At 38.1% G+C, this 23,363-nt stretch overlaps 1 protein-coding gene across 1 annotated transcript in view; it reads left to right on the top strand.

The window, feature by feature from the left end:
- Positions 1 to 22,294, top strand: part of LOC122109216 (serine/threonine-protein kinase TNNI3K) — a 276,701-nt gene extending 254,407 nt beyond the window's left edge. The window contains exons 24-25 of the mRNA XM_042681475.1: positions 18,421 to 18,500; positions 22,218 to 22,294. Coding sequence (XP_042537409.1) covers positions 18,421 to 18,500; positions 22,218 to 22,294 — 157 coding nt within the window. The remainder of the gene's footprint in view (positions 1 to 18,420; positions 18,501 to 22,217) is intronic.
- Positions 22,295 to 23,363: the final 1,069 nt, after the last annotated feature.

Genomic DNA, 23,363 nt, shown 5'->3' with positions numbered 1-23,363 from the left:
CATTTATATGATCATCTATTTGAACCATATTTCATGAGAAGCTAGTATAAGAATTGCTTTAAGCACTGAAGTAGGATTATGACACAGTAGAAAATAAAAGGTAAGTACGTACCTGAGGTTTTTCCTGGAGGGTAGCAAGGAAATTAGATTATTTACACAATAAAACTTGTTCCTGATTTAGTAAAGGCCACTGAAGTTGTTGTGAGGACACATTAGATCCCTTCTCTCCTGTCTATGGACAGAAAGAGACACAGAAAACCATTGTCTATATAAGCTTCTGAAGGTGACATTCTGAATAGACCAAGGTACACAGACCCAGTATAAAATGCATAATCATGCAAGAATGAGACAAATAGTGGAAAGGAAGGTAGAATGGTGATGTGTGCTATGCAAACAAAACAAATTAAGAGGATTAAAAAGTGACTAGAAGGCTAGTTTAGATGGGATGGTGAATGGTGAAAAATGCAACATATTCAGAACAAAAATAAATGCAGAGTTCCTCAGACAGGAGCAAAGGCAAATAGAAGGCTGGGAGGCAAGGAGGGAATGATCCAATCTTATAACTCAGAGGTGGGCAGAGGGAAGACCATCAGGGCCGTACCAGCCAGGATAGGACGTTAGATTGTTATTCCTCATGGGTTTGGCAATCACTGAGAGATGAACATAATCTGATTATCATTTTAAAAATTTATCCTTATCACTCTCTTCTCAGTTTTCTCTCCTCCTCTTTTCTCTTTTTTCCCCATCTTCTCCCCTCCTCTTCCCTTTGCATCATTCTCCTCTCTTTCTCTTTATACTTTTTCCATTTCTAAATGGTTTAATCCAAAAGCCAGAACTGGGTAAGGTAGCTTCCTCATTAAGTGTGGAACAAGATGACAGAATCTAAGTAGAGAATGTAGAATCTTCTCCAAGAAGGTAGATTGGGAGGAAGAAAGGGTTTCCACAAGAGGCTAGTGCTCAGCCCAGGTATGTCCCCTGTAGGAACAAAAAATGACAAGCAGGGTCAGAAGGGAAGGTAAACATTCATGAGAGGGATAATGGAAGTAATGGTTCCACATATGGTACCAGAGCCCAAGTATGGTAAGCCAGTTGTCTACATGGTGTCGAGGATACTGTGGGCCCATGTATGCTGAGAATAATTGCAAAACAAGATGCCCAGTGTAGAGAAGTTTGAATGCAAGGGCTGTGAGGTTTCATTCATAGGTATAAAGCCCCAGTGTAAAAGGGCAGAAGCCAGGCAAGGTAGAGAAGACATTGCATAGCTCACTGCTGGGTGTGAGGAGGATATCCATTCCTGGCAGGCAAAAGAGGAAAAGACCAATGGGTCCCCTAGAAAAAGGGGAGGAGGAAGGTTTCCATATGGATGTGGGATATTGAAGCTCATTGAAGTAAAGGAGACTGTCTATGTCTGTATGGTGTATGTGGGGGAGGGGGATAAATTAATGAGAGCCAGGTTTCTCACTGCCAAAGAAGGCTGTTAGCAATATGAAAAGGAAGAAATATAAATCCGGAGTGAATCTGGTGGGGCTGGATGAGCACTTGCACATTTATGTATACTTCTATACGTTTGCTAGCTTTGCTGCTCAATGAGAAGGCCTCTAAGCAGCAATGCTTCAACAGCAAAAAACATGTGCAATATCTTGATCTTGATTTCAGTAGAAATGAAGGAAACAAGGCACTTGAAGAAAGGGCAAATTTCAGGGCTGGGACAAAGAACATACACAATAGGAAAATAAGACTGGAATATCATGTGCTAGGGAGTACAGGCACAAAGAAAGCTGGTTACATATCAGATGCCTGAAGGAGGTTCTTCTGACCAATCAGATCTTCAAGCATCAATAAAACATGACAGTATCATCACTGTCCATTGGGTAAAATACTAGTGCAAACTTATATAGATATAAATAAATGAATACACTAAAATTTGGTTAAGGTTGGGGGATATTTACATATTCTTCAAAAATCTTCTCACAGAAAGTTTACTGAATGCAGAGAAAGAAGGAGTAATTTTAAAGTGGAGAAGCCTGCCAGACATTACCTTCATCAAGCAATCAAAATTAATAACACAATAATGGTACAAATCAAAATGTGATGAGATACAATGAAAAGCACATAACATTACTTCTGTAATACTTTCCACCAAAGATGCATAATTTAAATCTAATCATTAGGAAACTTCAGATAAAATCAAATTCAAGGGCATTCTGAAAAACCACCGGTTTGCCATCTTAAAAAATATCAAGGTTATGGAATTCTAATAGAAACTGAGAAATGGTTGCAGATTGAAGATTTAAAAAACATGACAACTAAATGCAATGTGTGGTTCTGAATTGGACACTTTTGCTATAAGAAATAGTAATATAATTGACAGAATTTGAGTGTTGTTTGAAACTAGATGGTCAATACAATGGATACAATGGTTGTACTGCAGCTATGTCAATAAGAGTATTTACAGAATAATGCACACTGAAGTACTTGGAAGACAATGAGCACTGGATTGGCAACTTTCGGTTCAAGGGGAAGAATGGTTATTGCAACATTCCTTTATGCTTCAGATTGTTTCAGAATGAAAGATTTAAAAGGTGCATATGTTCACTCTAACCATTTAATTTTCTCAGTCTTTCCATATGCCCCAGAGCCCTCTTTAAAGTCTACTCTTCTTGTGGACTTTTGGTTGCCCTTCATTTCTTCTATAAGGAGACTGCTATTCAGAGCCCATACTTTTGCTGTATTGAAGCATATCTGTACATGCCTGATTTCTATTTACCCCATGATGGAGCCCATGTACACCACACTCATGTCTATACTCCTAGTATATAACATAACTCTAAACAGAATGCTTGATAATAATTGTTGGAGGAAGGAGAGAGAAAGGTTTTAGGAATGTATTGGGGGAACTTTTGATAGGACCAATAGGAATAAACAGAAATACCAGGAGATTTGCATTCTACCTGGCCAAGGTTTGAATTCTAATGGTGTTATCTTAGACAAGATAGGCTCTCTGGGCTTCAGCTTCCTCATATGTAAAAAATGGGTTGTTTAGTGGTACAATTAAGGTTAGTAAAGTACCTGGAAGCATTTTTGGCACTTAGTAAGTATGTAACTAATTTTAATTTCCATTTTCTCATTGAAAGGAATAAAATTCATCAAAGAAAACTAGAAATTTAGAATTACAGGTCATCTTCCTGACTTCACTGTAACTCTGATACATTAAACTGGGGGGATCATTTCTTTTCTCATGGCCTTAGTTTCCCACTTGGTAAAAACAGAGATAGCTGAAACAGGGCAGTGAGGAGTAGAATTTTGGATGACGGGTTACGAAGATCTCTTAGTTCTAAAATTTATTTTTCTGTTTGTTTTTCTTGGGTAATAGTAATGATGATTACTAACATGAAATATTTTGTTATATTTAAAGGATAGCACTCAGTTTAAGCAATCAAGACATGCAAAGTCTACCACCTACCGGTTTGTATCACTGACTCACTTGTACCTGCTTATATTAATGGACAAATTGAGACATAGTGTTGTTATGCTACAATTGAGCACATTAATAACTTATGAGTCATCAAGGAATTAGCACACTTTAAGTCCTCTATATATTTCTTCTTATTCATAATTCTTTGCCTAATTGCTTTTTCCTTTAAATGTGGGGAAGCTGAGAGCTTGGATATTTGCCTAATGGTTTACACAGAGCTATGACCTGGTTGCCAAATCATTCAGTCCTCCTACAGTCTGGAGACATTTGCTATTGAAAGAAAACTTATGAGTCTGATTTTCCCGAAAGAGGTGTTTTACGCTGACCTCTGGCCCCATTAAATGTTTTGGCCACTGTCCACTCAGTGTGATGAGAGCAATAATAAGTTTGTTTTAATTTAGAACATTGTCAAGTAAGGAATATTGACAACAGCAAAATAACCTGTGTGGAAAATAGCCAGGATAAAGTCATGAATAAATAAATAGGTTGAACTTAATGGACAATTAACAAATGCTTATTTCTAAGGGTATAACTGGACTATTTCAAAGTTAGGCCAAAAGTGTCCCTGTTTCTAAGAGAAATATTGTCTTACTCTTCAGACCAGGTGAAAGGTGAACTGTAAACAAAGACACTGAAATGTATAACAAGTCATTTATCCCTCTGACAGGTCTGTTTTAAGTAGATCTATTTGTTTTTAGCTAAATGCCAAAAGTATTAGCCAACCATTCTAGTAGCCTTTTCTATGGCAAAGCAGTATCTTCATACTGTAAACATATTTAGTAGGAGTTCAAGAGGCTGCTTCTCTACCTTTTCCTAAGATGACTATCAAACAACCAAAATCTTATTTAGGTGTCATCAGTATAGGTTTTCATTTTAGTGAAAGAAATTACTTCTAAATTGGATTTTTTTTTTCTTGAAGAGATGGACAGGGTGCATATGGCATTGATCCTGTGCTAATATTCTCACATAGGTAACATCATTTCGACAGATGGCAAAAAAGATCTAATAAGCCACAAAGCATATTTGCAAAGCTGTGAGGCCTTGGATGATATTGCCTTATGCTTAGTCCAAATGGCTAAATCTTCCAGGATGTCGGTAGCCTGGAGGCATTGTTAGCTGCATAAAAACTAATTGGACTAATTTGAATGGAAGAAAATTTTGCCTGAAGTCTTTAATCACACTGGTAACCTAATGGCTTTCTGTTCAACATAGCGATGGCTGTGTCTAAGAAGATGAATACATGCATGCAGCTTAGAAAACCTTATACCAGATATGAGTGTTGAAGAGGAATCATAAGCATCTCATTTAGATATGAGCATTTCAACATAAGCGTCTCATCAATGTGTATATACATCTTGTGTTGTAGCATCATTGCAAAGAGGCAGACAAGCAACTAATGGAAAGAAAGTGAAACTTCTAAACTAGCAAATAAAGCAAGACATGAGAAGAATGGTGGTTCTGGTTTTGCTATACTGATGAAGGATATTTCTTTATGAGGAATTTAGTTTTTTTTTCTTTTCTAAAGATCCAAAACAGTAACTTGTGTGACTGATTCATTGAGTTCGTCAAAGAATCATAGAATAATACTTCGATATGTGCTGCTAGTAAATAGTGTCTTTCAAATAGAAAATATATGAATTGAAACACTGAACAACTTTTGTTCAAATGTTGGTTTTGTCTCTCTCTGGCTTTGGGAGTTTATGGGAATTGCTTGAATTTCCTGAATCTGAATTTCCATCCCCATAGAATGGAGGTAAAATTATTATCTTCCCAGACATCATTGGGTATGATAAAGATACAATAAGCAAATGGTAGAAACATGAAAATTACTATAATTATTATATCTTCATGGTGGAACTTCAAACTTTTAAGTCTCTTTGTTATTACTATATTTTTAAAATTCGAGACTTACTTTAAAGCCATGTAGAACAGTATACATTAGTTCTAATTCACCAAACCCAAAGCCACATTTAGGAAAACGTGATAAATACTGTATAACCATCTCAAGTCTTCTTTGGAATATAGTACAGTCAGAAGCAATTATGGCACCAACAAATATTTTGAGAATTCCTGAAATCCCCTAGCCAAAACCGTGATTCATTGCTCCAATACCCAAAGCATTTGGCAGGCTGTACTTTGGAAAGCACAACACTGTCTGTGCTCAAGGTTCTAAATGGGGCCATTTGGATTCATTCTGATACTGGCCAGTCCTACTACTCTGGAGAGATGGCACAAGGCTTCTCTAGCCTATTCAGAAAAAAATGCTCTTTATTTCTTCCAGGGTCATTCTTACCAATATACCCTTCTGGATGAAGAGATACCACACTATTGGTTTTAGGGAATCTTTCACTTCACAAGCATTGCAACGTGAACATTCTACAAATTTATCTTATTTTAAAACCTTTGTGAAATAGCTCTGGATTTCCCATCGCCAGCCTCATACTGACTGTCATTCAAATTCTTAATGCTAGGTTTATGTGAAAGAGCTTTCCTGCTCTGCTTCATCTTAGATAGCAGTGCAGGTACTTTTTCTGAAATGGAGCACTAAACGAGCTGATTTCTCCAGGCAAACAGCACAGAGTTCAGTTACTATTTCAAGTGAAATGTATCTAGACAAAAAGCTACAAACACCAGCCTCAGTAGTTGCAATGATGTGTAGCCAGGTATACTAGGGTATATGTGAGAATCAAGCATTCAGCCCTGGCCAAAAATCAGTTGCTTCTGATAAGGAAGATAAAATCTCCTTCCTAAGTGCCGTATAGAATTCTCACTAAGACTTTCCAGCATGCCAGGTCTCAAAGACTGCATGAATCATTAAATCCCTCTGGAGAATCACAGAGTATAAGAAATGGAGGGTGATGAAAGCTCTGGAGAAATTAGAAAACCATGGGACATTCCTCAATATAATAAAGACAATGTATAACAAACCTATAGTTAGCATTATACTTAATGGCAAAAAGCTAAAGCCATTTCCTCTGAATTCAAGAACAAGACAAGGATGTCCATTCTCTCCACTTCTCTCCAATACAGTATTAGAATGCCTAGCTAGAACAATAAGGCAACATGCAAACATAAGGGGATTCACATAGGGAAGGATGAAGTAAAACACTCTCTCTTTGCAGCTGACATGCTCCTGTATTTGAAGAACCCAAACGACTCCACTCTCAAGTTACTCAAGCAGATCCAAAACTTTGGCAAAGTAGTAGGGTATAAAATTAACCCTCTAAAGCCAATGGCTTTTCTGTATGCCAATAATGAGAAGAGTGAGGCTTATATCAAGAAAAAAAAGCTCCTTTTGTAATAGCCCCACAAAAAATAAAATACCTAGAAATTAACTTAACCAAAGAAGTGAAGGACCTCTATGATGAACACATTAAAAACCTGAAAAAGGAAATTAAAGCAGAACTAAGGAAGTAGGAAAACCTACCATGCTTGTGGATTGGGAGGATTAACATTGTGAAAATGGCAATATTGCCAAAGGCTACTTACAAATTCATTTTAATACCCATCAGTATCCCAACCTCATTCTTTAGTGAAATAGAGGAAGCAATCCAAAAATTCATAAACAGCGAAAATAATCCTTAGCAGAAAGATCAGTGCTGGAGGAATATCAATACCAAACCTCAAATTATTTTACAAAGCTATAGTAATCAAAACAGCTTGGTACTGGCACAAGAACAGACATTAGGACCAATGGAATAGAACTGAAGACACAGAAACGAAACCACAGACCTGTGGCCATCTTTGATAAGGGAGCCAAAAAATAAGATGGAAGAAAGACAGCCTCTTCAGCAAATGGTGCAGGCAAAATTGGTTAAACACTTGTAGAAAACTTAAGTTAGATCTTCATATATCACCCTGCAACTAGAATCAATTCCAAATGGATAAAAGACCATGAGGCAAATGCATACACCCTGAAAACATTACAGGAAGGAATAGGAGAAACTCTAAGGCTCCTTGGCACAGGCTGAAATTTTCTTAATAAAGACCCATAAACACAACAAATCAGAGATTGGACAAGTGAGATTGCATTAAACTGGAGCTTCTGCATGGCAAAGGACATAGCTAGCAAGATAGAAAGCTTATAGATTGGGAGAAGATCTTCACTAACCATACAAAGACAAGGCCTCATATCTAAAATATATTTAGAACTCAAAAAATCAAATCTCCAAACAACAAATCATCAAAGAAACAACTGCCCCATTAATAAGTGGGCTAAAGACTTAAAGAGAAACTTCTCTGAAAAGGAAATAAGAATGGCCAATAGACACATGAAGAAATGCTCCATTTCTCTAGCCATAAAAGAAATGCAAATCAAAACAACATTGAGATACCACCTTACCCCAGTTAGAATGGCTATAATCAAGAACTCTAATAACAACAGATGCTGGAGGGGATATGTCCAAAAGGGAACCCTACTGCATTGTTAGTGGGAGTGTAAAGTTATTCAGCCACTCTGGAAAGCAGTATGGAGGTTCCTCAAAAGACTCCACATAGAGCTCCCCTATGACCCAGCAATCCCACTTCTAGGCATTTACCCAAACAATCACAAACAAGGCCATACTAAATCTACCAGCACAACACAACTATGTTTATCACAGCATTATTCACCATAGCTAAGATATGGAACCAACCCAGATGCCCCTCAGTAGATGAGCGGATCAAGAAAATGTGGTACATATATACAACGGAATTCTACATTTCCATCAGAAAGAACAACTCTGCCCCATTTGTTAGGAAATGAAAAGACTTGGAAAAAATCATATTAAATGAAGTTACCCAGTCCCAAAGAAGCATAGGTCCCATGGTTTCCCTTACTTGCAATAATTAGTATACATATAGGATAATCTTATGAGCTGAAAAGCTCAAAAACCAGGTACAATGACCATAGAAAGTGATGCGAAGTGAAATGAACTCCAAGATATGGAAACAAGAGGTCTGTCTTTATTTTTACTGTTTTAAATGTACCATGTGATTTTATTATTTTTGTTGTTGTTGTTTCCTTTGTATGTTCTTTCCCCTATGGCATATCCCCTGTTGTCACTGTACTAGATTTTGATACCCAGCATTTTGTATATACGTATGTCTAATCTGGGGATGGAAGGGGAATAAAAAACACTAAAATAAGGATACAGGATGACCCATGACAACAAGGATACCCACTGGACAGTATATTGGAAACAAACTTCACCACTTCAGGCTGTGAGGGGAGGGAGGGGAGATTGGAGTGTGGGAGCTGGGGGAGGGAAGGGATAGTGGGACAATAATAAAGAAGGGAAGGGGTAACAATTAATGACAAGTAAGGTACTCATTGCCTTACTCTTGTAACTGTAGCCCCTCCATATAACATCTTAACAATAAAATGAAATTAAAAAAAATTTAATAACAGAGGCTGGAGGAGGTATGGCCAAAAGGGAACACTACTGCACTATTGGTAGGAGTCTAAATTTGTTCAACCACTCTGGAAAGCAGTATGGAGATTCCTCAAAAGACTGAACAAGAGCTCCCCTATGACTCAGAAATCCCACTCCTGGGCCTTTACCCAAATGACCACAAACAAGGCCACACTAAAGCTATCAGCACAACTATGTTCATTTCAGCATTATTTATCATAGCTAAGATATGGAACCAACCCAGATGTCCCTCTAGATGAATGAGTCAAGGATCTATGCTTCCATGAGAAAGAATGACCACACAATGGACCTATGCTTCCATGAGAAAGAATGACACCTCCCCATTTGTAAGGAAATGGAAGGACTTGGAAAAAATCTTATTAAATGAAATAAGCCAGACCCAAAGATTTGTAGGCCCCATGGTTTCCCTTATTTGTAATAATTAGTATACATGTAGGACAATCTTAGCAGGTAAGCAGAATAGCTCAATAGTTATGTACCTATGACTATATAAGATGACTCTAAGCAAAATGAACTCCAAAACATGGACACAAGAGGTTTTAATGTACGTGATTTCTTTTTTCTTTCGTGTCCCCCACCATAGTTTATCCCCTGTTGTCACTGTATTTGATATTGGTACACTGGGTATTATATATACGTTTATCTGAATCAGGGAAGGGAAGGGAACAACAAAATGGTGAGACAAAGGACAAAAGGGGAATCAATGCAACATCAATACTCACAAGAAATTATGTTGGAAATGATCTGTACAAATTGGGGGGGGTATGGGAGGGGAGGGAAAGAGGGAGAAAAATGAGAGAGGGTGTAATAAGTTCGGCAAGAAATGTACTTACTACCTTACTTATGTAAACGTACCCCCTCTATACATCACCTTGACAATAAAATTAAAATAATAATAATTAGAGAACAGAAACAGAGGGTCTAGGATATCACATTATATACTCTTCTGTGTGTGTTTACATCCTTCTACTATATCCAAGTGTTTTTGCCTCAAACTGAAGACTCTTAGAGATGGGACAATTCATTTTCAGGCAATAACCTCAAGGAAAGTGGCATTTAGTTTAACTTATTCCCAATGTGTAAGTCTCAACCTAATGCTACGAGGACTGTCATTTATGTAGGTTGACTGAGATTTCAAGTCAAACCTGGATATTCAATCATTAGCAATCAATCTAACTACTGTCATATGGCCTGGCTCTTCCCATCTTACTCATGAAACAGTCAGGAAGAACTCTCTGCAATATCCAGCTGGGATCCAGATGCGTATACTAGCCTGTAGATTTCCACTATCTTCATCAATCAATAAATAAAGCACACTTATACAATTGTCTTTGTGTAGTGAATCCATAATAGAGTCTAGTAATCAGAACTTAAAAAAATTGTGTTCTTTAAATAATTGTACAAAAGGATTTTAATTCATATGTCAGTTTATGTGTATAATACATCATGGTCAATATCAGAACTTTATTTTTAATTTTTAGTTTTTTATTGTGAAAATACCGTACAGAGGGGTTACAATTATACGGGCAAGATAATGAGTACATTTCTTATCAAGCAATCAAGCATTGTTGCCTCCTCCTTTGTTTCCCCTTCCCATCCATTCCCATCTCTTCCCCTCCCCCCACCCCCCCTCTCCACCTCCGAAGTTGTAAAATTCGTTTTTCGACATAACTATTTGTACATCTCATTGTTGCAATGGGTCCACCTGTATCCCTATTTAAAGAATTTGTTTTTTCCCTTCCCCTCCACAAATTATACCAACATCAAATACAGTAAAAGCAGGGGTTATACCATGCGGGAGGAACATACAAAGCAAGAAATTACCTTATAAATATGTTAGAAACAATTGCATGAAAGAAAAAAAATTTGAATACTTATCTTGGGGTTCATTTCACCTTATCTGACCTTTTCTGCTTGTCTCAGACATATACTAGTTATTGCAAATAAGGGGAACATAGGACCTATGTTTCTTTGGGCCTGGCTTACTTCACTTAATATAATTTTTTCCAAGTCTTTCCATTTCCTAACAAATGGGGCAATGCCATTCTTTCTGATGGAGGCATAGAATTCCATTGTGTATAGATACCACATTTTCTTGATCCATTCATCTACTGAGGGGCATCTGGGTTCGTTCTTGAGTAATAACCTCCAGGCTCACTACCTAAGTACTCAGAAGCTTAAGATGTGAGGATTGTGGTTTGAAGCCAGACAGGCAGGAAAGTCCATGAGATTCTTATCTCCAAAGAGCTGGGAGTGGATCTGTGTCTAAAGTGGGAGATTGTCAGCCTTGAGCAAAATAAGATCAAGGACAGTACCCAGGTACTGAGTTCTAGCCCCAAGACTAGAAAAAAAAAAACAAAAACAAGAACAAATAAGCCTGTTAGTAATTTTTTTCTGGGACTTTGTGTATAATAATGTACAGTAACCCATGGGTTTTGCTTATGGATTTTGTCTTACTCTCACTTGGAAAAGCTGAAGTTGTATTTGCATATGTTCTATCTTCTGATATTCCTCCTACTCATAGTTTTCCTGTAATCTTACCTACATTTTTACTTATTTCTCCGTTGATACTATTTTTGTTTAATGTGTTTGTCAGAAGTGTTCAGCCAACAAACACTCATTCCCATTAGTGTTTTTTTAAACAGGGTGCATGAGACCATCCACATAGAATAAGACCATTTGTAAACAGGCTAGTTGTTCTTACAAACCATAACATGAATGTGAATGGGATTTATACACAAAACATTTCAATTTGGGTGTAAGCTTGCCTAATTAATAGATCGTCTACTAAGAAGGCTATACCCATATCCATATACCCATAGAGTCTTTTTTCATTTTGGCTTGTTCTGTCTTCAGGATCTTCATAAGAACATATGTATCTGCATACACACATTATAGAGTTAATCTTAATTGTTTTAGCCTAAAGTGAACCACTTTTCAGCACTAAAATAAAACCTATATAATGTAGTAGTATTTAAAAACTAACCTATATGCTATCTCATTCTACATTTGTAAGAGAAATTTCATTCTACATTTACCAAAAAAATGCATGAAATTACCCCTATGCTATCATATACTGTTCATATATATGCCTATCTAATCTATGGTGAGTATTGAACCTCTGGGGTAAATAATACTACCTAGTAGATCAGAAATGCTTAATTATTTCAAAACTGAGTGTTTTTCCTACCTGCCATGAGTTCACATTTCTTTGCATTGAATTCATGAAGCTGCTGCATCTCTGGAAATCTTTATTTTCGCTGAGCACTTCAGCAGAGTCTTGATATACCTCTTGCACTCCAAGTTTCTGTAAACTCCTTGATGAAGACTGGATGCACAGGGCTAGTTCCATTGATTAAGGTCTGGTTTCTTCTTTTGTGTTTGATCTGGGAGTGCTTAGTTTCCATCTGTCTGTCATCCTAGAACAGTGTCCAGTGCCAGCCGATGGGGTATCTCCTGGGCAGAAAGGTTATGTCCCTTGGCATGAATTACATTCAGCAGCTGAACAAACAGGGCTGCTTGGTGATGGGCTTTTATGCAGAGGAAACCAGATAGCCATTTTGGTGATAAAATATTTATTCCCTATTATCTTCTTGTTGCCACAACTACTGCATATAGCATATACCTTAAAAAAAAAAAAAACTAGTATTCTAAAGAGGTTACATTTTCCTGTTTACTTTGAAATTTTTATTGACCAAAATTGAGTACGGTTTGTCTTGAAGTGTTGATTAAGATCACATGTCATGTTTTCAGCCAAAGTGTTTCCCTTTTTTAACTATGGCTGTCCTCTAAGGTACCATATTGCATTTTGTAGCTTAAGTAAGCGAACCCAAAGATGTAGTTATTTTAAAGGCAGTGAAGTGAATTAATCAGTGTGAATTCATGTTAGCTCTCAGAAAAACCTAACTTCTCGAAATGAATCTTTTGGAATAACTTAACTTTATTTAATTTAACATGCTTCTATTTTAACTACTTATAAAGTACTGACTGAGCCCAATGGTGATCCAAAAAGGTTTGACAGTATCGACAAGCTCTCTGTGTAATGGGGTTTACTAGCACACAGCATAGTAATTCCACACCAAAGCAATCACTTAACACTGTGTGAGGAGGTCAGAGGATGAGAGTAATGTAGAAGAGAACGAGCTTCATTCTGACAGGATTTACAAGAAGGCTTCAAAGCACCTGAATCTGCTACACAAAGTCAGACTTTGAAGTATAACAAATGCAGGTCGCACTTACTGAGTGTTTAATGAGTATCAGCACTGGTCAAAATGCTGTAATCATATTGACTCATTTAATTCTTATGATTAACCTTACAAATTGTTTTATTACTTTCCTTTTTTCCTTCCTAGTTTCCTTCCTTCCTTTTTGTTTTATCTCCTTATTGAGATTTGAACTCAAAAACATTTGTTTTTCAGATACGGTCTCATATTTTTTCCTTGGGCCACCTTCAGACCAGGCTCCATCTAATTTTACTTCCCACATAGCTGGAATGACAGGCATGTGCCATCTCCCCTGGCAAAATTCCCATTTAATAGCTGCACAATGGGATATAAGGCAGTTAACAATTCAGTAAGGGTCATAGAGCAGTGAGTAATGTACTTAGGATTCAGACTCCAGGAGTCTGGCATTGGATTGCTCATTTTAAAAATAACACTACCCTCTTCCTGTCAGTGATAAATAAGATGTCCTCAAGCACCTTCAACAGTGGGAGCAGCTCAGCTGCAATCATAGAGAAGAGGAAATCATGAATGTTTGAAAAACCCAGTCAATTAGTGTGGATGAGTTCAGGGTAGGAGAAAAAATGGTACTAAGGAATCATAGTATACAAGATAAATAAAACACAATACAGATTGGATGGTAGAGGGTTTGGATCACTGACCTGAAGAATCACCAAGCAAGCACTGATTTTTGTTGTTGTTGTTGGTCATGGAGCTTCAACTCTGGGCTTGGGTGCTATCCCTGCGCTCTTCAGCTCAAGGTGAGTGCTCTACCACTTGAGCCACAGTGCCACTTCTAGTTTTCTAGTGTTATTAGAGATAAGAGTCTCAAGGACTTTCCTGCCCGGGCTGGCCTTGAACTGTGATCCTCAGATCTCAGTCTCCTGTGTAGCTAGGATTACAAGAGTAAGCCACGGGAACCTGGTGATTTTTTTTTTTTTTTTTTTTGGTTGTGGGGCTTGAACTCTGGGCCTGGGTGTTGTCCCTGAGCTCTTCAGCTCAAGGCAACTGCTCTGCCACATAAGCCACAGTGTCACTTTCGGTTTTCTAGTGGTTAACTGGAGATAAGGGTCTCCTGCCCAGGCTGCCTTTTGAACCATGATCCTCAGATCTCAGCCTCCTAGTAGCTAGGATTACAAGGTGTGAGCCACCAGTGCCCGGCAAATGATGAAATTTTTGTTACAGCAATACCTTGAAGAGGGAGTATTGTGTAAGAGGAAGGGACAGGAACATTTAAGGATCTATTACTTAATATAATTGCTCAAAATTATTTGTTGGACTTCTCCTATGGGTCAAACACGTATTCTGAATGTTGAGGATATAGCAGGGAACAAGATAAAAGTCTCTACCCTCATTGGGCAGAAAAAAGACAATATATATATAAGTAACAAGTTATATTAAGAAAGTTGATTTTTACAAGATTCTGAAAGAAATAAGGAGATGTGATGTGCTGTGTCACAGAGTGACCCTGAGTCAAAGGAGTAACCCCTTCACAATGCCTGCTAGGGAAGATCACTCTAAGTAAGGGACATTTAAGCTTCAATGTCAGAGGAGCCATCTTGGATATATGTCACACAAGGGTTCAGCAAAATGGGGTTTGAGTTATTAAGAAGAATATTCCAGAGTGATAGGGAAGGGATGATATTGTCAGACAAGAAATGTTTATCTTACCTGACTTTTGTAACTGTTATCCCTCTGTTCATCACCTTTATAATAACAATTTAAAATTAGAAAAAAGAAGTATATTCCAGGTAAGTTAACTAATGCCAAGACTTGGAAGAGAACTTGGAGGGCTCATGGGACAGAGATGATGCCAGGAAGAATGAGAGATGTAGGCGAAAACTGAAGAGAATGCAACCCATGGTTGTGGATGGAGAAGTAGGGAGGGATAAGGTTTTTGTAGAGGATGCATTATTTGTATTTTATTCCAAATGAACTAGGAAGTAACTGGAGGATCCTCAACTTACTTTATGTTTTCAAAATATCAGTCTGGGTAACAGGTAGAGGATAGATTATAATAGAGACAGAAATGAACAGGGAGGCCAATTAGAAGACCGAGAGATTCAGAGATGAGAGAGATTAGGTAGCCTTAACTTTGAAGGAGGAACAAGATGGATGAATTAGGATTTTATTTTAGAGGCAGAGCTAAAAAGATGAGCTAAGTGACAGATAATGAGAGAAAAAAAGGTACCAAGGATGAGACCAAAAATTCATTTATACAGGACAGGTGACTGAAACAGAGAGAATTGACTTGAGGGCTGGCAGTATTAAGAATTCTGCTATAGGATGGAATAGGAGAAACCCTAGGTCTCCTTGGCTCAGGCCGAAATTTTCTGAATAGAGACCCGGAAACACAACAAATCAAAGAAAGGTTGGACAAATGGGATTGCATAAAGTTGCAGAGCTTCTGCAGGGCAAATGACATAGCTAGCAAGATCAATAGAAAGCCCACGGATTGGGAGAAGATCTTTACTAGCAATACAATGGACAAGGGTCTCATATCTAAAATATACTTGGAACTCAAAAAATTAAACCCCCCAACAACAAATCCTCAAAGAAACAACTGCCCAATAAATAAGTGGGCGAAAGACTTAAAGAGAAACTTCTCTGAAGAAGAAAGAAGGATGGCCAATAGACACATGAAGAAATGTTCAACATCCCTAGCCATAAAAGAAATGCAAATCAAAACAACATTGAGATATCACCTCACCCCAGTTAAAACGGCAAAAATCAAGAACTCTAACAACAACAGATGCTGGAGGGGATGTGGACAGAAAAGAACCTTACTTCATTGTTGGTGGGAATGTAAACTTGTTCAACCACTTTGGAAAGCAGTATGGAGGTTCCTCAAAAGACTTCACATAGAACTCCCCTATGACCCAGCAATCCCACTTTTGGGCATTTACCCAAATGTTTACAAACAAGACCACACTAAAGCTACCAGCACAACTATGTTTATTGCAGCATTATTTACCATAGCTAAGCCATGGAACCAACCCAGATGCCCCTCAGTAGCTGAATGGATCAAGAAAATGTGGTATATATACACAATGGAATTCTATGCCTCCATCAGAAAGAATGACATTTCCCCATTTGTTAGGAAATGGAAAGGCTTGGAAAAAATTATATTAAGTGAAGTAAGCCAGGCCCAAAGAAACATAGGTCCCATGGTTTCCCTTATTTGCAATATCTAGTATATGTATGAGTCAAGCGGAAAAGGTCAGATAATGTGATGTTAGGAAAACGAACCCTTAAATATGTATTTTAATGTTTTTTTTCATGCATGTGTTTCTAACGCATTTATAAGATTATTTCTTTGTTGCTTTGAATGTCCCTCCCCCATAGTGTAACCCCCGCTTTCACTATATTTGATGTCAGTATAACTTGTGGAGGAGATGGGGACAAACAAGTCGTTTAAGGATTCAGGTGGACCTGTTGCAACAATGAGAAGTACAAAATGTCATGTCAAAAATGAGCTTTACAATGTCGGTGTGGGGGTGGGGGGAAAGGATTGGGTGGGGGGGGGGAGGGGGGAGGCTGGGAAGGGAGGTGAAGGGTAAACAAAGGAGGAGGCTGCAATGCTTGGTAAGAAATGTATGCATTATCCTGCCCATGTAATTGTAACCCCTCTGTACAGTATGTTCTCAAATAAAATAAAATTAAATTAAAAAAAAATAAAACAAACACAAAGTGGAAAAAAAAAAGAATTCTGCTATACATATAATAAGGCCAGTGTGAAAGTAAGTCAGGTAGCTGCTTTGAACTCAGAAAAAGATGAATGGATACATGAGAGATGACAGACATATAACTGACAGATGTGATCAGATATTAAATGTTGGCTTAAATCCTAGAAGAACTATGCACCAAATCTGTGTAACTAATTTCTTAATTGTTTCAGACTCTGTTTTCTTAACTATAAAATGAGAGAAATTACATCTCAGTAGTAAGATAGTGATAAGATTTAAATGAGATGATTATGTGTAAATGGCTCACATGAAGAAGTTAAGAAGTAAACATCACTCTATCACAGAATTGCCATTATAATAATAGCAATAACCATTAAAATTTTGGGATGTTTCATTTATATTAACCATTATAAAAATGATGATGGCCTTGTTCTTAGCTCCTTCTAAGAAAGGACTAGTCAAGATATATTGTACACGTAAATTGCCCTGTTGAATTTGTTTTTGTTTTTGTCAGTTGTGGGGCTTGAATTCTGGGCCTGGGGGCTGCCCCTGAGCTCTTCAGCTCAAGGCCAACACCATTTGAGCTACAGAGCCACTTCCAGTTTTCTGGTAGTTAATTGGAGATAAGAGTCTCACGGACTTTCCTTCCCCGGACTGGCTTTGAACTGCAATCCTCAGATCTCAGCCTCTAAGTAGGTAGGATGACAGGTGTGAGCCACTAGTCCCCGGCTTTGCCATTTTGAGTTTAAACTTGTTTTTACAACTACTTCAAGGTAACAAAAATATTTTTAGAAGGAAGGATTGTATATGGGCTCTGTATATGGACCCAGATTTACATCCGCTATTTCTTCTTATGTGTATTAAACTATTGAAACAAACTAAATTATTTATGTTGTTTCATATATGCAGAAATAAACTGAGGCTCAACAGGGGCCATGCTGGTGCTCAGATGATATAGAACCTTTGTAGAGGAAACAGGAGACTCTAGATCTGGCTTACTCCTAATAATTCTGAACTCCATTCCAGCTGGACATTTATAAGATAAAATGAACTTCGTGTCATTTTACCACTTCTCCAGGAACTATGCCAAGTGAATTAATTCTATTATCAGTTGTGGGGCCTGAACTCTGGGCCTGGGCACTGTCCCTCAGCTCTTCACCTCAAGGCTGGCACTCTACCATTTGAGCCACCGTGCCACTTCTGGCTTTTTCTGCTTATGTGGTGCTGAGGAATTGAACCCAGGGCCTCATGCATGCAAGGCAAGAACTCTACCAATGAGCCTCCTTCTCAGCCCAATTAGTTCTGTTTAAAAACATTCAGTAATCTTGGCACCTATGGTTCACACCTGTAATCTTCAGGAGGCTGAAATCTGAGGATTGCTGTTCAAAGCCATCATGGGCAGAAAATTCCATGATAGTCTTTACCTCCAATTGGCTGGCACAATGCTGGAAGTAGAGGTGTGGATCAAGTGGCAGAGCTCCAGCCTTAAGTAAAAATGACAATTGAGGCTCTAAGGCCTCGGGTTTAAGCCTCAGTACTGGCACCAAAACAAAAATAAAACAAAAACGAAATACTAGAAAGTTAGCACCATGGAGATGTAAAGCTGTGTTTAATTTATTTTTCAGTGTTGGATCGTGTCCCTCTCAGAGCTTATCTTTGGAGGAAATGAAGAGAAGTCTCCAGCACTCACCCATTGACAAATATGGTAAATAGACAGATTGACTAGGTTATTAGGAAAGTGGTATCTACTCATTTGATATTAAGGAAGATAGGCAACATTCTCTAATTTCTAGAAATAAAAGATGTTTGAAAAAAATTGTAAATTCTTATCCTCACACCTTTCATAGCCCTACACTTGCCTTTAAGTTTAAAAAAAGTGTGTTCTTCTGCAGCAGTGTGTGAGGATGTGTGTGTGAACATAGGTATGAGCATGTGATATACTCTCTAAAAACTCTTCTTGTGAAAATCATCTCTGGCCTCTCATGTCATCCCAAACACTTGGCCATCATCATTGGGCCCATTACCTCTAAGCCCCACATCACAGGTGTGTAGGGAGGAGAAGGCAAACAGGGTACATTTCTACAATTATATTACATGATAGGGGAGCTCTTCATCATTAGCCAAACACCCAAGGATGAACTTTAAACCAAAGCCATCCCCTCAAACAGCTGAAGACAAGGCAAGGGGGGTGCTGATGTGATTCTATTTTGCACAGGACTCTTCACAATGAATTAACAGGGCACTTTGACATAATTAACCGAGTTCTATGTAGACCTCTGGAAGCCTGGAGGATGGACAGTTGCCACCATATTAATGAAATAGGGATGAATGCCCCTTTACAGCCTTTAAGCCTGAGAGGCTCGGTATTTAATTGGAATTTTAGTACAATGGGCACATTTACTCATGGCAACTTTCTTTGACAATATGGATGATAAAAAAAAAGCTTGTTAGCTAAAGAGATCACATTTGTTACAAGAGCTGGATTTGAGAAAGAGTAAAGTGGATGACGTGTTCCTCCTTCTCTGATGTGGATAGCCATTGACCCTGGAGACCTGGGATTCTGGGATCCACACCAGTATACATTGAATGCAGACTTTCTTTACCTAAGGCAACAGAAAACTCTGGAGACACAAAGTAACAAAGAGAAGGTGCTCTGGGTAGAGGCAGACAAATTGGTTACATACATTTAAAAAATCTTTTTGCTTTTTACTCTAGATACATGTGAGGATGTGGCTGAGTGCTGTCTAGGCTGGGTTTTACAGTCTATGTCAGGGGAAAATGTGCTGCAAGTGCCATATCATCTTTTTTTTTTTTTTTTTGTCAGTCTTAGGGCTTGAACTCTGGGCCTGGGCACTGTCCATAAGCTCTTCAGCTCAAGGCTAGTGCTTTATCAATTAAGCCACAGCGCCACTTATTGTTTTCTAGTGGTTTATTGGAGATAAGAGTCTCATGGACTTTCCTGCCCAGGTTGGCTTTGAACTGCAGTCCTCAGATCTCAGCCTCCTGAGTAGCTAGGATTATAGGAGTGAGCCACCAGACCCTGGCTTCATCACATTTTTTAATAGATGGAATATCATTTCCTCAAATCTTTACAGTGGTGACATCACAATTTAACATACAGGGCCTCCTATGAGATGTGTACTTTGACCAGGACTCTTGCTTTTTTATGTGGGAAAAAAATCTCAAGATGAAGGTTTCCTTTCATTTAAAATCTGTTTCTTAAAGAATTAAAGAGTTAGACTTCTGAGAGTTCTCCGGAGAAAGCGAAACCAAAAGTAAATCATATATAAAAGTTATATATTTTTCCTATGAACCTTTATACCCAAGGAAGGTGAAAATCATGAATTGGGCACTGGTGGCTCATGCCTATAATCTTGGCTATATAAGAGGCTATGATTGTTGTGATCAAGGTTCGAGTCAGCCCAGAGAGAAAAATTTCTTAAGTCGTTTCTCAGTGAAGATCTGGATTCCATCTCATACGTTGGTTATACTGGCTACCAGGAAGCCTATTTTGCCTATATCAGAAGTGAGACTCTAGAGCAAAAATAATGAGCAAAAAAATCAAGTCTGGAGGTGTGGTTCAGCAGTAAGAGTGTCTGTGAGCCCCTGGGGTTCAAACCCCACTACTATAAAAAAGGAAATAAAAATACGAGGGTATTTGCATGAAGTAAGAATTCCTGCTGATAAGTCAGATGTATTTAAGGCTTTCCAGTAGGGCTATTTTATCACAGAAAAAAAAACCACTTTAATTAGTCTTTCTTTTCATTTCATAAACCAGTTTTAGAATAACAGCAACCTATGAGCTATTTGTTGTTATTTACTTTTTAAAATTTTCACACCTCAGGACAGAGGTAGAGAATGAAAATAAATTAAACGTAGTCCTTAGCCTCATTTGACATCCTTTATTCCAATCTATCAATCTTTTCCTGAAACTTACATTGAAATTTCAGTTTAGTCCCTCTTAAGATGAGTAATTACTCAAAACCAACACATCTGCTTTAATACTCTGTTGCCAAAGACATTACTATTAAATGCCAGCCCCAGCACCATACTTATATTATTTCCCTTCCCCAACTGAGAGCTCAACCATATTGGTGATAAGACATTTGTTCACAAACACATTTTCAATGGAGTTACATGGGGCAGGAAACAATGGACCGTCATGAGCCAGTAATATGGTATGACATATTAGAAGGCGATTATGGTAATGAAAGGGTTCCCAGCTTATTGGAGTATCCACATATGCCTGGAATGAAGTTGCATGTCCAGCTGGACAAAAGCAAATACTTTTGCACTAAGATATAGATTTTGTCTTAGTTCCTTGAGAGTTAAGATTCATTGTTGCGTATCAGCTGTCCCTCATCTCTTTCTCTGCTCACCACAATTTTCCTCCGCTCTGACCAGGGTCAGTCCCAGAAGATGTGAGTGAGAGAAGGCTGTTGACAGATGGAGCAGCATTTTCTTGCAGCAGAGTTTATTGCTGTGCTGCCTAAGAGATTTTGACAGAGACTTTTCTTATGAAAATAAATATACCTGTCCAACTGCATACTGCTTGCTGGCTTAATGAAAATGTAGATGGCTGAGTTGATCCTGAAGTCAGCCAGGAAAACACAGCAAAAACAGTGGCTGCTATTGACAAATATTTACTGAAGAAATGAATGACTTTTCCACTTCAGAGTGAAAAGGCAACTGCTTTCCTGTATCAGCCCAATTTTTCCTGGACAGTGCCCTGATCCTGAGCTACTACTGTTGGGACATACCCAGAGCAGTGCTTCAAAGGCCACCAATGGCATGGTTGTTAGATCTAGCATTGAAGTACACCAAATGAGCTACCAGAAAGAGGAGGTAAAATGAGCCTACCCTCAACAGAAAAAGGATCTTTATTTTCTTTTTGTTTAACTTAGTATTCCACCTCCTTTTGGGCTATCCTTTAGTATTCAACTGGTGTTAGACTGCTAAGTGTCTTACATACATTGCCACCTTCTAGGTAAGAAATATCATCCATCCAATATACAGATGTAGACACTTAGTCTTACAAAGATTAAGTTGGCAAAATTCACAGTGCTAGCAAATGTGTAACCTTGACTTGAACACAGATTTGCCTGATACAAAGAGCCTGTGCTCTCAGCCATCACGACATGCTACCTTCCAGAACTACGCCCTTCTTTACTCGAAATCTAGAGCAGAGTCAATGCCAATATTTGTCATTTATGCTCATCTGGTGGTGAGCCTGTTTTCACCTTAAATTTGGTTTTTGCGTTTCAGCTTGCTCATCAGCTACTCTTGTCCACACTTCATTTATTGTATCTAGGGGAGGTGGCTGGCAGCTCTGTATTGTACTGGGTCTGTCTGGGTAAGAAACATGGGGAGATACTGTACTGGAAGGCCAAGAAGTAACAACTGAACTTCTTTTCTGATGCAGGCTATGTGTCTGATCCCATGAGCCCCATGCATTTGTATTCTTGCCAGAACAGTGGCAGCTTTGAGGACAGCAGCTGACAGCACTTGGTGTATACCTAAAGAAAGTTTCTCCCCAAACTGACAGCAGTGGTTCCAACCATGGCAGACTTGCTTTCAGTTATGATACTCTACCCTCTCAGGTCTCCTTCATTTGACTTACTTATATATGTCTTGTTTAATTCCCTACCGTAAGTTGAGCTTTGGGTCTGTGACTAAAGAATGAGATGCAAAAGAACTAAGAGTATACATGAATAATTGTTTTCAATTTTATTTAAAAATAAAATAAATTTATCTTATTATTTGGAGACGGGGCTTAAGTATAGACTGAGTCATGGAGATTTCTGTTTGAGAGTCATTGGTTGGATTTCTTAGAATCTTGATCTACTTTCTTATATGTTACTTCTGGAGCTGAGCTGTGTAATTAAAAATTCTTTGGTGACATGAAGAACTAATTTAAAAATGTATTTTATTTCCCAAGACTTTCACTGTGTATACCTTCTTTCAGATATATTAGTAGAGCAATTGTGACCATCACATCAATAAAGTTGCATTCAATTATTTGGTCTTCTTTCTATGTTATGCTGAGTACTCTGAGCTCTATTTAGACAACCTATCAATGTCCATACTGAGATGTCGTAAATATTATCAGATCAGTTATGAAACCAACTGATCTGATAACCTCTGCAAGGGTCCTAGAAACAATCTATGGTGAAATTTGTGGGGTATCTCTTTCTCTGTCTCTATCTAGCTCTCTAGCTCTCTCTATTATATATATGCTATATATATATATATATATATATATGTATATATAATCTAGCTAATGTTATCTTTCATCTTAGTTCTATTGGCTATGTCAAGAGAACCTAGAAGAAAATCCCCTCCATAAATCATGACAAACAAAAATATCTCAAACTGTACATCTGTACATGGCCTCACTGGCTTATAATCTCAACATTCACAGCAATTTCAGCACTGACTAAATAGCAAGACCAAGTCAGAACAGAAGGAAGCAAGGAACTAAGGAAAAAAGGGAGGGAGGAAGGGGAGAGGGAGAGGGAGGGAAGAAAAGAAGGATGAGGGTAAATGGAGGGGATGGGAAGAAACAAAT

This window comes from Dipodomys spectabilis, unplaced genomic scaffold, assembly GCF_019054845.1.
Source record: "Dipodomys spectabilis isolate Male_0828 unplaced genomic scaffold, ASM1905484v1 ptg000002l, whole genome shotgun sequence".
Classification (NCBI taxonomy): domain Eukaryota; kingdom Metazoa; phylum Chordata; class Mammalia; order Rodentia; family Heteromyidae; genus Dipodomys; species Dipodomys spectabilis.
This window is presented reverse-complemented; position numbering and strand designations above follow the sequence as displayed.